This window comes from Podarcis muralis, chromosome 8, assembly GCF_964188315.1.
Source record: "Podarcis muralis chromosome 8, rPodMur119.hap1.1, whole genome shotgun sequence".
NCBI classification, from domain to species: Eukaryota; Metazoa; Chordata; class Lepidosauria; order Squamata; family Lacertidae; genus Podarcis; species Podarcis muralis.
Window position 1 is genome coordinate 26,131,028 of NC_135662.1, and position 13,765 is coordinate 26,144,792.

The window sequence follows — 13,765 nt, forward strand, 5'->3', positions numbered from 1 at the left end:
AAATTGTCCAATAGCACCTTAGAGACCAACTAAGTTTGTTCTTGGTATGAACTTTTGTGTGCATGCACACTTCTTCAGATACACTGTTTCAGTGTATTTGAAGAAGTGTGCATGCACATGAAAGCTCATACCGAGAACAAACTTAGTTGGTCCCTAAGTTCCCAGGATTCTTTGGGGTAGTCGTGCTTTAAATCTAAGGTGTGGATCTGCCCACAAGAGTGAAAAAGCCATTTTGAGGTTGGTTGGTCTGTTTTGGCACTCAGGCCACAGCAGAGTAGGAAAACTAAAAAGGCAGTAAAAATGTGCGTAAGTATGGAAGGTAAGTTTCCCCCCACCCTTCCTGAAACAGTAACTTTAGCAGCAGAAACCAAACCTCTCAAGCATAGGCCTAGCAGTAGTCTTGAATGCATTTGCTTAAGATCAGAGCCCTTAATGACTACAAGGCTGCAAAGTATAGCTTTCAGCTAATCTAACACTGATCGGCCAGCTAGCCGCCATAATGCAGTCTTGTGACATGAGGCATGAAAAGGGATACTGTGAAAACAATTTCAACATGGTCAAAACCTGTTATTACTAGGCAGGAAGTGCTTTTTATTTTTTCTAGAACTGAATTTGGGTGTAGGCCTAATAACCTTCCAATTTACAAGCGGAGTGGTTACGAACTCTTGAAAATTGTCTCGGAAAAAGTAAGAGTTTTATCTTATGCCTAATTAACCCCACAACCCATGCAAATACTATGCACAATTGTTCTCAATTGCGTCAAACTTTTCTCATCATGGCCTTTCCCTTTTTAATTTTCTACATTGGATGTGGCATGATGTGGCGTAGCATCAGTCTTTTAGGCTGCCCATTTGTAAATAATAAATTGCTCAAATTATACTGTCATATGTATTCCCTATTAGAGCAAACATTTCAAAGTTTGTCACTCTACAAGTAGCTCTAACATACAGTGGTCTTTCTTGCTTTGTAAAGGAAAATTTGGATATGCTGCAAACATTAAAATAATTGTCCCTCATTTACCATGGAGTGTTTTCAGTAACTGTTTTTTCTCTCTCCCCCCGTCAATAGGAAAACAAGATTACAAGAAAACCAGGCCAATGTTAAAAGCAACAAGATTAAAAGCAGAGGCCAAGAAAACTGCGCCAGGCATGAAGGTATATCTAACTGATAGCTTACACCAACATCCTAGAGATGTTGAGTTTCTTTTCCCCATAGATGTCCTGTGTGAATATTGATCTTTGAAAGATATTGTTTATGACACTTCAAAACCCTAAGTGGAATGCCAGGATCTAAAATATTCATGACTGATTTCTTTTGCGTTAACCTACAGCCAAGCAGGAACAACTGAAACTCGGAGGCTGCAATCTGACACGGCTCTGCTTAGGAATCAGTCCCATTTTGTTATTTATGAATTAAGCTTCAGTTTACCTATTTTTAAGATCTCTTGCCCCTACGCCACCATAAAGTCCCAGGGCGAGTTGCAACGATGAAATATGCAAATGTAAAACCATTCCAATTATAAAACAAGGAAAGCCATTCCAAAGGCAACAGATAGGTATAGATTCAACAAAAGAGGTGGGTCCCACCAAACAAAATACCTTCACTGTCAAAGGCCAGGGCGAAGGGGTCTCTCTTCAGCATACAGTGAAATCTGTGCAGTGAAGATGCTACTTAGGGTCTGCTACGAAAAACCCCTTCAGTGATGCCATCCTCTCCTTGTCTATGCAGGGTGCATAGAATAAAGCAGCAAAGTAATTTTGATAGGCAGCATTTTATTTTTTTTAAAGCTTCTTGTCAACTACTGTGTGTCATGGAACAATTTTTTAAAACAACTCCCATAGGCAGACAGTGAATGTTTTACAGCATAGAATAATAGACTTGGAGAACTGGAAGGGACCATGAGGATCATCTAGTCCAACCCCCTGCAATGCAGGAATCTTTTGCACAATGTGGGGCTCAAACCCATGACTCTGAGGTGAAGACTCTCATGCTCTACCAAATGAGCTATCCCAGTTTGGCTCATATCTATTCAACAGTAAGTCCCAGCAGGCCATAATCCCAAAGAACCGTGCGTAGGATTGTAGCCCTCATTATTATTGCACATCAGTGCTTTCTTTGGTTAAAAACCCCACAATGTACTGGTACCCATGCTTTGATAAAAGTGGGGGTCAGCACAAAATGGCTTCTGCAAGGCAGCAAAATATGTGGTGCCAGAACTCCTAACTAGTGAGTGAGTACCAGAAGCTCCATCTTCTGAACCACATTGAGGGACCCTGATGCAGCGTTCTGACCTCACGTGTGTGATGTTGCACAATGTACTGACGCCACATGAGCTACATTGCGTGATGTCCTAATGTCCCTCTGTGTCCAGTTTTTACAATGGGAAGGACTATCCCCCTCAAAAAACCATAGAGGGGGCCAGTAGTGCCTCAGCCCCCTGGAGCCGGCATGTATGGCAAGTACTGTCACCTACACACACACACACACACACACACACAACCCTGACTGTTGACCATGGTGGAATTTTTTGTATAGATGTAACTGTAAATGGTTACAGTTTTGTCATAAATACATACAGTGGTACCTCGGGTTAAGTACTTAATTCGTTCTGGAGGTCCGTTCTTAACCTGAAACTGTTCTTAACCAGAAGCACCACTACTGCTGCCGCGCTGCCAGAGCACAATTTCTGTTCTCATCCTGAAGCAAAGTTCTTAACCCGAGGTAATATTTCTGGGTTAGCTGAGTCTGTAACCTGAAACGTATGTAACCTGAAGCGTATGTAACCCGAGGTACCACTGTATAACTGATATCCAGCGTACAGTTTTCATCTTTCTGTCCAGCATGGAAAACGATTGCCTTCTCTTATGACCCAGCAAGGAAGCTGGTGGACTCAATTATTTTGGAACTTCTGTTTTTAAAGCTTAAAGAAAGGAAGGAGAACAAGTGAAGGTAATAAATAATAATATGAAGGATATTTATAATATTTTCACACCCACACATGACCCTGTCGTAGAGTTTGGCTAAACATATGTAGTTTGTTTAAATTGCTTCCAATACTTTCCTCTCGATTTATTTTTGGTTCAAAATAAATTAACATAAAATCAGCTTAGCAACCCATGCTGAGGGAAGGATGCAGATCAGGAAAAATAGATGCAAAAATGAGCTATTCCTAATGAGAAGAATGTCAGTAATGTTCAAAGAAGTACATTTCCTTGTTTCTGGCAGATGAGAAATCAATTCCCCCCTCCCCAAGTTATAGCTTACAGCAAATGGCAAGGTATTACTACCATGCTGTAACAGCTGTTGAGCCGCCAGATGATGTATTTGGTTGTCTTCCAAAATTTGCTATTATAATCACGAAACAGTGGTTTCTTTTCGCTCTCTGATAGCTGATCTCGATCAAGCATTGCCACGCAATGTGGTCTGCTTTCACAACATTGTCTCCTCAGTTAGTGCAGTGTGTCAGGTTTTAATGGGGAAAAAATAGATTGCCGTTTTTGTTGTTTGCTTAAAAGGCAGATTATTAACCTATCACGTTATGCAATTTTCTCTGTCCCTTTCTGATTTAATTTTACCTTTCTGATTTAATTTCACATCGTAGAAGGGGCCACAAGGGTAATCTAGTTCAACCCCCTGCAATGCAGAAATCTTTTGTCGAATATGGGGCTTGAACCCACAACCCTGAGATTAAGAGTCTCATGATCCACCAACTGAGCTATCCGGACAAGTGGCCTCACAGCATAGAGTTGAGGATAGCCTCAAACAATGCATATATTGGAGGCTTGAATTCATTTGTTCATCCTTTAGATTTGTATAGCGCTTTTCCACACAAAAAAATCATGCTCAAAGTGGTTTACAAAACAACAACAACACAGGAACACATTTCAAATGCTACAAAAACAATTTCATAATAACACAGCCAAGTAACATAGTAACAGTTTCATACTAACATAGCCAAACAATAGCATAGTAGCAATTTCATAATTACAAAGCAGAACAATAGCAAATATAACGTAAAAAAACATATAAAGAATTCCCAGCAGAGCTGCTGGGAAAGAACTATTTTTCAGCTTCAGTTGCCATCTGTAAAATAGGTGTGCCTTACCCTGGCTGGATGATAGTAGTTAAAGAAGATAAAGATTGTGCAGTATGTGGCATGTGAAAAGTACTATGCAAATTGATAATGAGAGTAAAAGGAAATCTTGTAGAAGTAGAATTATACTTCAGTGTTGTGTTTTCAGTGTTGAAGCATAGGGTTGAGTCACATATGCACACTCCTCACACGATTTCTGGACACTTGATTGTACAACTTGGTTGGCAACTGAATGAGAAGCAAGCTTCTTGAGGTATTGATGTAAAGTCAAACCATTGTTTAGTGTTGCATGAGGAAGCCATTTCCTTATGTCTCCCTGCCCTCATGTCCTCAGGTTCAGTTAGTTGTGTCCAGATGAGAGCAAAATATAAGTTACCTTCTGCCAACCTAGCAGTTTGAAAGCATACCAGTGCAAGTAGAGAAATAGGTACCACTGTGGTGGGAAGGTAAACGGTGTTTCCGTGCACTCTGGCTTAAGTCACGGTGTCCCGTTGCACCAAAAGCGGTTCAGTCATGCTGGCCACAAGACCCGGAAAACTGTCTACAGATGAACGCTGGCTCCCTGGGCCTGAAAAGCGAGTTGAGCGCTGCACCCCATAGTCACCTTTGAGTGGACTTAACCACCCATGGGTTCTTTACCTTTACCTATAAGTTACCTTGACATCAAAACCTGGAAAATAATGGTTTATACTTGCCCTCTAAACCAGAATTGCAAAGCATGGCTTGGTTATGTTTTAGCTCTTGGGAGTATAAGGAAGGAAAAACAGCTTATTAGTTTGGATATTGTAGCAAAGTATGGTTTGTGTTAAAGAGGAAATAACTGGATATGAGTAACTGAAAAGAGGAGGAAGTAGAAGGAGGGCGGATGTAAGCCTGTAGCATGTTCTTGGTTCTTGAAACTTCGCTTTGGGAGACTGGGAATGTTGCATTTGAACGAATTTGCTGTGATATGAAAGTCTAGCCAATGGGTTAATCCAAACAGTCTCTAAATTCAGCAGTCCCTTGTATCTTAAATTCAACTCCCACAATGCACGTTAGCTCATACAACCTGTGCAAGGACCTGGGTATCCTTGCACCTAAATACAGTGGTACCTCGGGTTAAGAACTTAATTTGTTCTGGAGGACTGTTCTTAACCTGAAACTGTTCTTAACCAGAAGCACCACTTTAGCTAATGGGGCCTCCTGTTGCCGCTGCACTGCCGTTGCACAATTTCTGTTCTCATCCTGAAGCAAAGATCTTAACCCGAGGTAATATTTCTGGGTTAGCGAGTCTGTAACCTGAAGCATATGTAACCTGAAGCTTATGTAACCCGAGGTATAATAATAATAATAATAATAATAATAATAATAATAATTGTTTATACCCAGCCCATCTGGCTGGGTTTCCCCAGCCACTCTGAGCGGCTTACACCACATAAAAAATGGTAAAACGTCAGACATTAAAAATCTCCCGATACAGGGTTGCCTCCAGATGTCTTCAAAAAGTCAGATAGTTGTTTATTTCCTTGACATCTGATGGGAGGGTGTTCCACAAGGCAGGCACCACTACCGAGAAGGCCCTCTGCCTGGTTCCCTGTAACCTCACTTCTTGCAGGGAGGGAACCGCCAGAAGGTCCTCGGAGCTGGACCTCCGTGTCTGGGCTGAAAAATGGTGTGAAATCGAATGCCTGCGACCTAAATGCCAGTTTCAGGGTTTTGCATTCTCTGCCAGCATGCCAGTACAATATTTCCATGGGCTATATTTATAAGCAAGCTGTGGTAACATATACACAATTTGCATTCATTTTCCTATCTATACTGAAGGAAATAGCCATACTGAAGATTCATCACATTTGAGGCAGCAGTAAGTTGGAGCAGTAGGAACTGGACATATTAAAAATAAGGTAGAATATTTAGGAGCTTAATACAAAGTTTTTTAGATTGGGGGGCACAGAAGATCAATTCAGCTTAGAACGACATTTTGATTTCATGGAGTTTCAGAAACACCAATTTAATTAAACATTATTCTTAAAATAATAATAATCTTGATTATTGCTTATTTTTCTATTATTTACCCAGGTAGACAGGTTGAGTTTTCACCAGGGATGCATTTTGCACAAACTTTGCTCTTTTAAAAAAATATATGGTTCCCCCTTACTTCAAAATGGGCCCTAAACTTTTCTAAACCAACCCCAGTAGGGTACTTTTAATTTCAAAACTGGCATGCTAATTAGTCTATCCTGTCACATTTTGATTGCCTATCATTTTTATGCTGGATTGAAAGTAACAAACTTTCATTTAGTCATTGCCATTTAATACTTTTTTAATTTCCCCAATGAGTGATTTTTATCTTTTGTTGATAATGTCAACACAGTAACTTGTGGGCAATAAATATCCAGTGTTTTTGACTCTGTGTTGCTGAAGCAGGATGACTGTGGTAGACTGCAGGATTTATGTGCTTTCCTATGTCTATTAAAACCTCTCCATGCGTAAATAGTTTTCCTGTTAAAAGAAAGGCATCAGGCCAATGGCCTGTCAAGTCCAGATGTCTGTGGGAAGCCCACAAGCAGAAACTGAGTGCAGCAGCACCCTCCTCACTTCTGATTCCAAGCAAACTGGCATTCAGAGGCTTACTGCCTCCAGCAGCGAAGGTAGAACACACCCATCTCTTCTAACTCCCATTTCCCTCTGCTCCTTGGTCTTCCTTCCAAAAAAAGTTTAAGCAAAGGGATCTGCCCTATCTGCAAAGACAGATGCAAAGGATTCATCCAGCTACTCTGCAAACTCCTTATGCTGAAAATCAGAAACGATTTTCTGCTACCCAACAAAAATTTAAGAGTCACTATCCTTACTGTGATTTTTTTTCAGTTCTATCATAAAGGTAAAGGGACCCCTGACCATTAGGTCCATTCATGGCCGACTCTGGGGTTGCGGCGCTCATCTCGCTTTATTGGCCAAGGGAGCCAGCGTACACCTTCCAGGTCACGTGGCCAGCATGACTAAGCCGCTTCTAGTGAACCAGAGCAGCGCACGGAAATGCCGTTTACCTTCCCGCTGAAGTGGTACCTATTTATCTACTTGCACTTTGATGTGCTTTCGAACTACTAGGTTGGCAGGAGCAGGGACCGAGCAATGGGAGCTCACCCCGTTGCGGGGATTCAAACCGCCAACCTTCTGATCAGCAAGCCCTAGGCTCTGTGGTTAAACCCACAGCGCCACCCACGTCTCTTACAGTTCTATCATACAGTTCTATCATACTTTCCCCTTAAAAACAAGCAGTGCTTGTTACATAGGGTAGCATCTAATGGTGATTGTCAGCTGCCAGAAGGGAATTTGTCAGCAGAAAAATGAGGGAAGCCATTTTTGGCAAAAACTTCGTTCCTCCTGCAATGACCTGCATGCCCCGCCTCACTAAGTGTGTTCTGGATTATCCTCTAACCTTCTGCAGTATAGCAGATCCTCCCCTTTTTTTGACAAAGTAAAGAGAAGGGGACTCTTCTCTATTGCCCCTAATTATCAGATTGCAGGCAAGAAGAAGCTGAGGAGGAGAGCAAGCAATGATAGAAGAAATCAGAAGACTACGAACGACCCAGAGAGTGGGGAACCACCTGAGGTCATCTTGCCCAGGACTCCCTTAAGCAGTATTGCTGGGCCCAGATAGCACAACTGTAGTAGATACAAGAAAATGAATGAATTCTGCCTTATATGACCATTGCATTTTGACATAGAGAAGACTTGTGCCTGCAGTCCCCCATCTCTTGCTTTCTTTTTTATTCCCATCTCTTTCTGAAAACAAATTATACATAGGTCTTTTCTGTGAAATTCCGTTAGATAAAACCAAGAGAAGATCCCAAAGTTTAGACTAACCTGACGATCCTTATAATTATGGGTTGGGAACAAAAGCACGCCAACAGTTTTTTAAATGGCGTTGTTGTTGTTTCAAACCTGTGAGTCGCATTATTTGTGTGGAAAAGGAAATTTGTGCTACCTGCAGAATGACAATCCACTGAGAAATCTTCGCCCGAAGAAGCGATAATATTTGAAAAGTGTATGCGGTGGCATATACTGAATTATGGATATGAAATACTGATAAAATATAAAGCGGATTCATGTAAATGCAAATGAAGTGTGTTCCAGAGGAGTTTGCGATGGGGGAGAGAATTGACAGAGGAACGTTAACTCTTTCTCGGGATGACACTGTTTTGCTTTCTCTCTGACGCGAGTACTTTCAGAAGTGCTTGCAGAGAGAGAACTTGCATGCTACGTGAAAATCATTAAATCCAGCTCGGAGATATAAAGTAGGCTCGAGTTACACAATGTGCAAACACATGTGTGTGAGAGAGGCCTTAATTATGTATGCCGTTCAAATGAGGAAGACGCCCTCCCAAAGGCCTCATTTATGCATGTCAACCCTAGAGCTAGTCCTCGTTGTGTCAGGTCACAGCCTTCCAGCATTAGATGAAGCTGCCTGGTGAAATGGCTCTTAGCTTTAAATAGTCTTTTCAGAAGGTGGAAGAGCCCTGGTCTTTGTCCACCTGCCCCACGTTCTTCCTGCAGTAAGTTTGAGACACGGGCTATAATTTAGAGAGCTGTAAAGCTCATTTTACAGAATAAGTTCCAAGTGCCTGGGGGGTTTCCTTAACATTTTTTTTTTAATCAGTATGGTAGGTTGCTTCCCAGCTCCCAGAAAAGATAGTGAACTTTCAAAGTTCACACATATTCACTTGGATACCTTTAAAGTACTCTGTGAATTCTGTCCCTCTTCAGAGTCCTGGGCAAAACGCTTGCTAAGCCTGTTATACAGTAATCTTTCTTCTTTAGCCACATGGTCACCAGATTCAGTTCTGATAACCAGACTAGAAGCGACATTAAATACACTTTTAAAAAAACGTGCAGTTAAAAAAAAAGGGGGGGGGATTTGAAGAAGATTAGGACCACAGAGGGTGAAGAGAGAGAAATGAAGCCTTTGCTTCTGCTGTGATTCCAGTGAAAAGCCCCAGCCCCACCCCAGTGATTGGTCCTATTGGCCTTAATAGAAGTTGTTGGCCAAAGCAGTAGCTTGAGGGGTGGGGATTGTCATCAGATTTGTGGCAGGGGGAAAGGGATTGAATTCCTCACCTACAAAAATCCCGTGCTGTTCTTCATCCCCATAGCTATTTACACTAATAAAGATGTGTGTGTTAAACATAAGAAATGCATTAATATCACATTTGCTTTAGCCCCTACTGTTAAAGCATGTTAACCACCAAATCACAGAATTGTAGAGTTGGAAGGGACCCCATCCATGACAGATGGCCATCCAACTTCTGCTGAAAAACCTCCAAGGAAGGCGAGTGCAGGGAGACTTGTTCCACTCTTGCTGTCAGAAAGTTATTCCTGACGTTTAGTCGGAATCTCCTTTCTTGTAGCTTGATGCCTCCAGAGCGGGAGAAAACAAGCTTACTCCATCTTCCATGTGAAAGCCCTTTAGAAATTTGAAGATCATGAGGAAGGTTAGGTTTGCTCATGTGGTAAAACAAACCAACAAACCAAAAGTGGCCTTCAGTTTAGATTATATCATTATTTGGTCAGGGTGTTTGTTCACGGTTATTGTTTTTTAAAGTGTATTTTGACATTGGTTAAGTAAACTGTGTAGCTCATTGCTGTGGGGCCTTGCATGAGGAGGGTCATCAGACTGTGCTTGAGTAAATTACAGGGTAAGTTTCCTACCATGATAATTTACAATGTGTTGAGTAAATTGCATACAGTGTTAATGTATTTATGAATGAAAAATGTCATTTGTTCTTAATTAAACTGAAATGATGACTTGTCTAACTTTTTTTCTTTCAACCCCGATCTTATCATTGCTACAGGAAGTCAGCCTCATCCTTGGAGCTATATTGGTATTTCTGGTAGCATGTTACGCTTTCTTTTATCTTAACCTGTCCGAAGAGGTTGACCTTGAACTGGATCAAGATGAAAACTAGCAGATGTCTTTTTTGCAAGCTTTTTTTCCTAGAAAAGATGATGATGAAGAACAAGCCGTCTCTTCACAGAGGTGGCCATAACTTGAACAAGTTCCTGCACTTTGGAAACTTTTGAAATATTGTAGCAAGGCTTACTAATGATGAAGCCCACTGACCAAACCTCTGTTATTCAACCTGGCTTCGTCAATGATATAGAGCCTTTTCTTAGTTTGTTTCATAATTTGAGCTGGAAAATATTTGATTCCGGAATACAATTTCCTACATTTATGAGCATTACTATGTTGGAGGGCAGACTCTGATTTCCCTGGACTCATCTTGGAATTAATTTGTTATTTTCAAAGGATGACAAACCGAAACCAAACAGGATGGAACTGGATGAAGTTACATTGTCTGTGCTGTCTGTGGGCATGCTTCCATTATTAAGAATGTTAAGTTGCATTAAAGGCAGTAGGAAAGTTTCAAGCATATGTTTAATTCTTAGACTAATACCAGCGAGAATTTAAATGTGCTTAACTGTAGCTGGATCATACCCAGTAATTAGTAAGAGCAAGTATTAGTATGCCAAGGTTTACTTTGACTTTGCGAGCAAAAAGTGTAGACAAGCTGGAGAAGAGGGATTCGACCACACCAGCACAGTCTTCTCCGTATCAATGCATCAAGTGTACCCTCTTGCACCATTGGCCACGATGCTGCAAAAACACACATAGGTTGCATTGATTTCAGTGAGAGAGTAAAACGTGCTTAAATCCCATTCAGAATAAGGAGATTGTAAAATGCTGAATGTTGGCTGGAAGATGGTCATTGTTATTAACTGCAAAACAGCCCAATGCCAAGATCCAGAGCTCAAAAGAGTCCAGAGGATGCTAACCAGGACAGCACAATTTATGGACAATTCACGAATAGGTAAGGCCTATTGAGTTCAATTGGACTTGTTCCCAGATAGGTGTGTATAGGATTGCAGCCTAGGTTGGTTGCAACCTCTGCAAGTGTCGATATCAAACAAGCAGTCTTAATTCATGGGGATTTTTAAAAACTAATTTGCAAAGATCACCTTGAGTTAACCACCTCGCGTTTCCATTTGCAATGAAAGCAGATTTTAACCGAGAAAATAATTAAAGGTAATTTATGGTATTGGCCTACAAGTTGATATACTTGGATTTATTTCCTAACAGCAAATTAAACTGTGCTCAAGTATAGCCATCAGTGAGAGAACCAAGAACCAGACGAGAGAAGTGTAATCAAATATTTTAAGATTGGAGCTAATGGAAACAGACGGGTCACTACACTGCTCTTCCCTCTCCCAATGGGACCTACGTCTACCATCAAAGCATTTTCTGCTGTGGCTTTCAATGGATGTTTGTATAGAATATGGAGAGCCTCGACTCAGTAAAAGCTACTTGGAGTCAACTCTGATCAAACTCTACGATCCAAAGCTTCCAAATTATCAAGAGTTGCCAGAAGAAACACATCCCAAATAAGCATGCTTTAATAATTTGTAATTGTAGCACATCTATACATAGAATCACACGGCAAACCTCTCTGTTTAGAAGAACCCTTCTATTCCTTTTTTAAAAAAATATTTTTTGGTGCAAGTTTATTTTCAGTGTCACCCTGGCTCCTTTGTGCATATATATCAGCAGTCATCTTTTTCATTCATTGCCAACTGTTCAAGGCACATGTGTTCTGTCAGAAATGGCACCTGGATGACAGAAGCTCAAGCATTCACATATGCCTCTGAAGCAGAGTTCCTTGCCTCTTGGGCTATCTTAACGAATGTAAATAGAAAGTTCAGTCGATGTTGATTTTAATTAGCGCATTGCTTCATTAATATAAAGTTGAAATTCTGTTTTAATTATACCATTGCTGCTCCTGCAATATCAACATGGAAGATACATGGTTGCTGGTTGTTTTTTAAAAAATCTCTTTGGCAATTAGGCAGTCATTTTTCATAAGTTCAAATAACGGTTAACAAACCTTTTCCATACAAATTCCCAGTAAATTTGAAACATCCTGGCTCCTTAATACTTTCTTGTATGATACAATTCTAAATATAATGTATAAGGGTTTCCCCACCTAACCTCAGTTCTAAGGAAAAATAGATAATACAAAAAATGCATCTGAGTATATGATAAGGTCTGCAATTTTTTTTTTTTTTACTTTTGATGAATTTGTGCAGATTTGATGGTTGGGAAATTTATGATGCTGTTCACATGGTTCGTTCATTTTAATGGGGCATCAGAGAAGCCCTAGTGCTGATTAGGATATGGAAGCTTAGTGGAGAATTGTTTGGTATGTTTATTGAAGCCTTGAAATTCATTTTAACATCCTGATCATAAAGCTACTCTGCTCAGTCTGTGGACCAAATCATAGGTGTTTCTTTCGCTGTTGTTTGTCATAAAGATTTTGAAAGTCAGCTATTATAATGCATCCAAGTTGAAAGACACAACATGAAAACATTCCAAAAACAGGAAACATAATGCAGATCAATCCAAACTGAAAAATTGGTCACTTTACATGTAAAGTTTTACTTCTTTTGGCAGGATAATTCAGGTTTTTTATGACTAAAGAAATGATAATATGATACTTGACTGAAATTGGAAAAAAAGAGAGAGGTAGTGTTGGAATTGCTTCCTGGCATTTTTTTGTAGTGAATTCTGCTTGTAATTGTGAGAATGAAATTGGCAAATGAATAAACTGGCTATGATTATTTGTGTACTTTCCCCTCTCAACGGAACAATAAACAAACCGGGGTCTGGTTCATGCAACATAGAGAACTGGCACCATCATTGCACTTTGGCACCCAGCATGCATGATTTCTCCCGTCTGTGGAGGAAGAATTATGAGATCAAGTGTGCACAGTGCACTAGTGATGCTCTCTGTATGGTGGAGGCAGTGTTGTCTCTTGAGTTGGCACCCCTTTCTCTATGGTCCTTCCTTTTCCTCTCCAATGCACCACTGCCCACTCACTTTTCGGCACACCAGCCTGACAGTGAGCCCAAGGGAAATGGATGTTGCTTCTCTATCTCCTCCCTTTTGTCATTGCTTGCATGCCAGAGAGGGCAGGTGAACAGGCAGGACTAGCATAAGGAGGAAGAGAGCAGAACCAAGCAGTTTCAGAGCATAATAGTTCTCCAAGGGGTGTGGGCCATGACAAATGCCTAGCAATTCCCACCCCTGGCACCAGCTTTCTTTGGAATGGGAGTGGAGGGGTGTTTGCTTGTTCCTTTACCCAGTGTTTTTTTTCTTAAAAAATGTTTAGGGGTAAGGGGTGTTTGCTTGTTCCTTTACCCAGTGTTTTTTTTCTTAAAAAATGTTTAGGGGTACTCTCATTTTGACTCAAGAAAATCACCATCTTACAGTTCAAATCAGGAAAAATAAATACAGCAAATGGACAAAAGTACAAAGGTTCACAAAATGTTTAGGGGTCTGCGCCCCCCAGAAAAAAGCATGGCCTTTACCACATACCACTGGTCTGTTAAGTTGTGTGAACTGTACTTAAATCAGAAAAAAAGAATATTGTGAATGCATATCCTTTTTATGTGACCATTTAACTTAACCTCAGTGTGCCATGTTTTATATAATAACATATAGATTTAAAATGTTTCCAAGAAGGGGAAAAGGAACTTTATATGGCATGTCAATGCCCTTAACCAGTACCATTCTCTGCTAATGTTTACTGAATCCCAAATTTGTGGAGAGACAGCCAAAACGTTAGGTTCCAGTGTCT

At 40.6% G+C, this 13,765-nt stretch overlaps 1 protein-coding gene across 4 annotated transcripts in view; it reads left to right on the plus strand.

Moving 5' to 3' along the window:
- The window catches only part of TRIQK (triple QxxK/R motif containing), a 46,134-nt gene extending 33,389 nt beyond the window's left edge, over positions 1-12,745 (plus strand). For all 4 annotated transcript variants that reach the window (XM_028736532.2, XM_028736533.2, XM_077932853.1 and 1 more), the window contains exons 3-4: positions 1,069-1,154; positions 9,925-12,745. In XM_028736532.2, the coding sequence (XP_028592365.1) occupies positions 1,069-1,154; positions 9,925-10,038 (200 nt within the window). In that variant the 3' untranslated portion in view covers positions 10,039-12,745. The remainder of the gene's footprint in view (positions 1-1,068; positions 1,155-9,924) is intronic.
- The last annotated feature ends 1,020 nt before the right edge of the window (positions 12,746-13,765 follow it).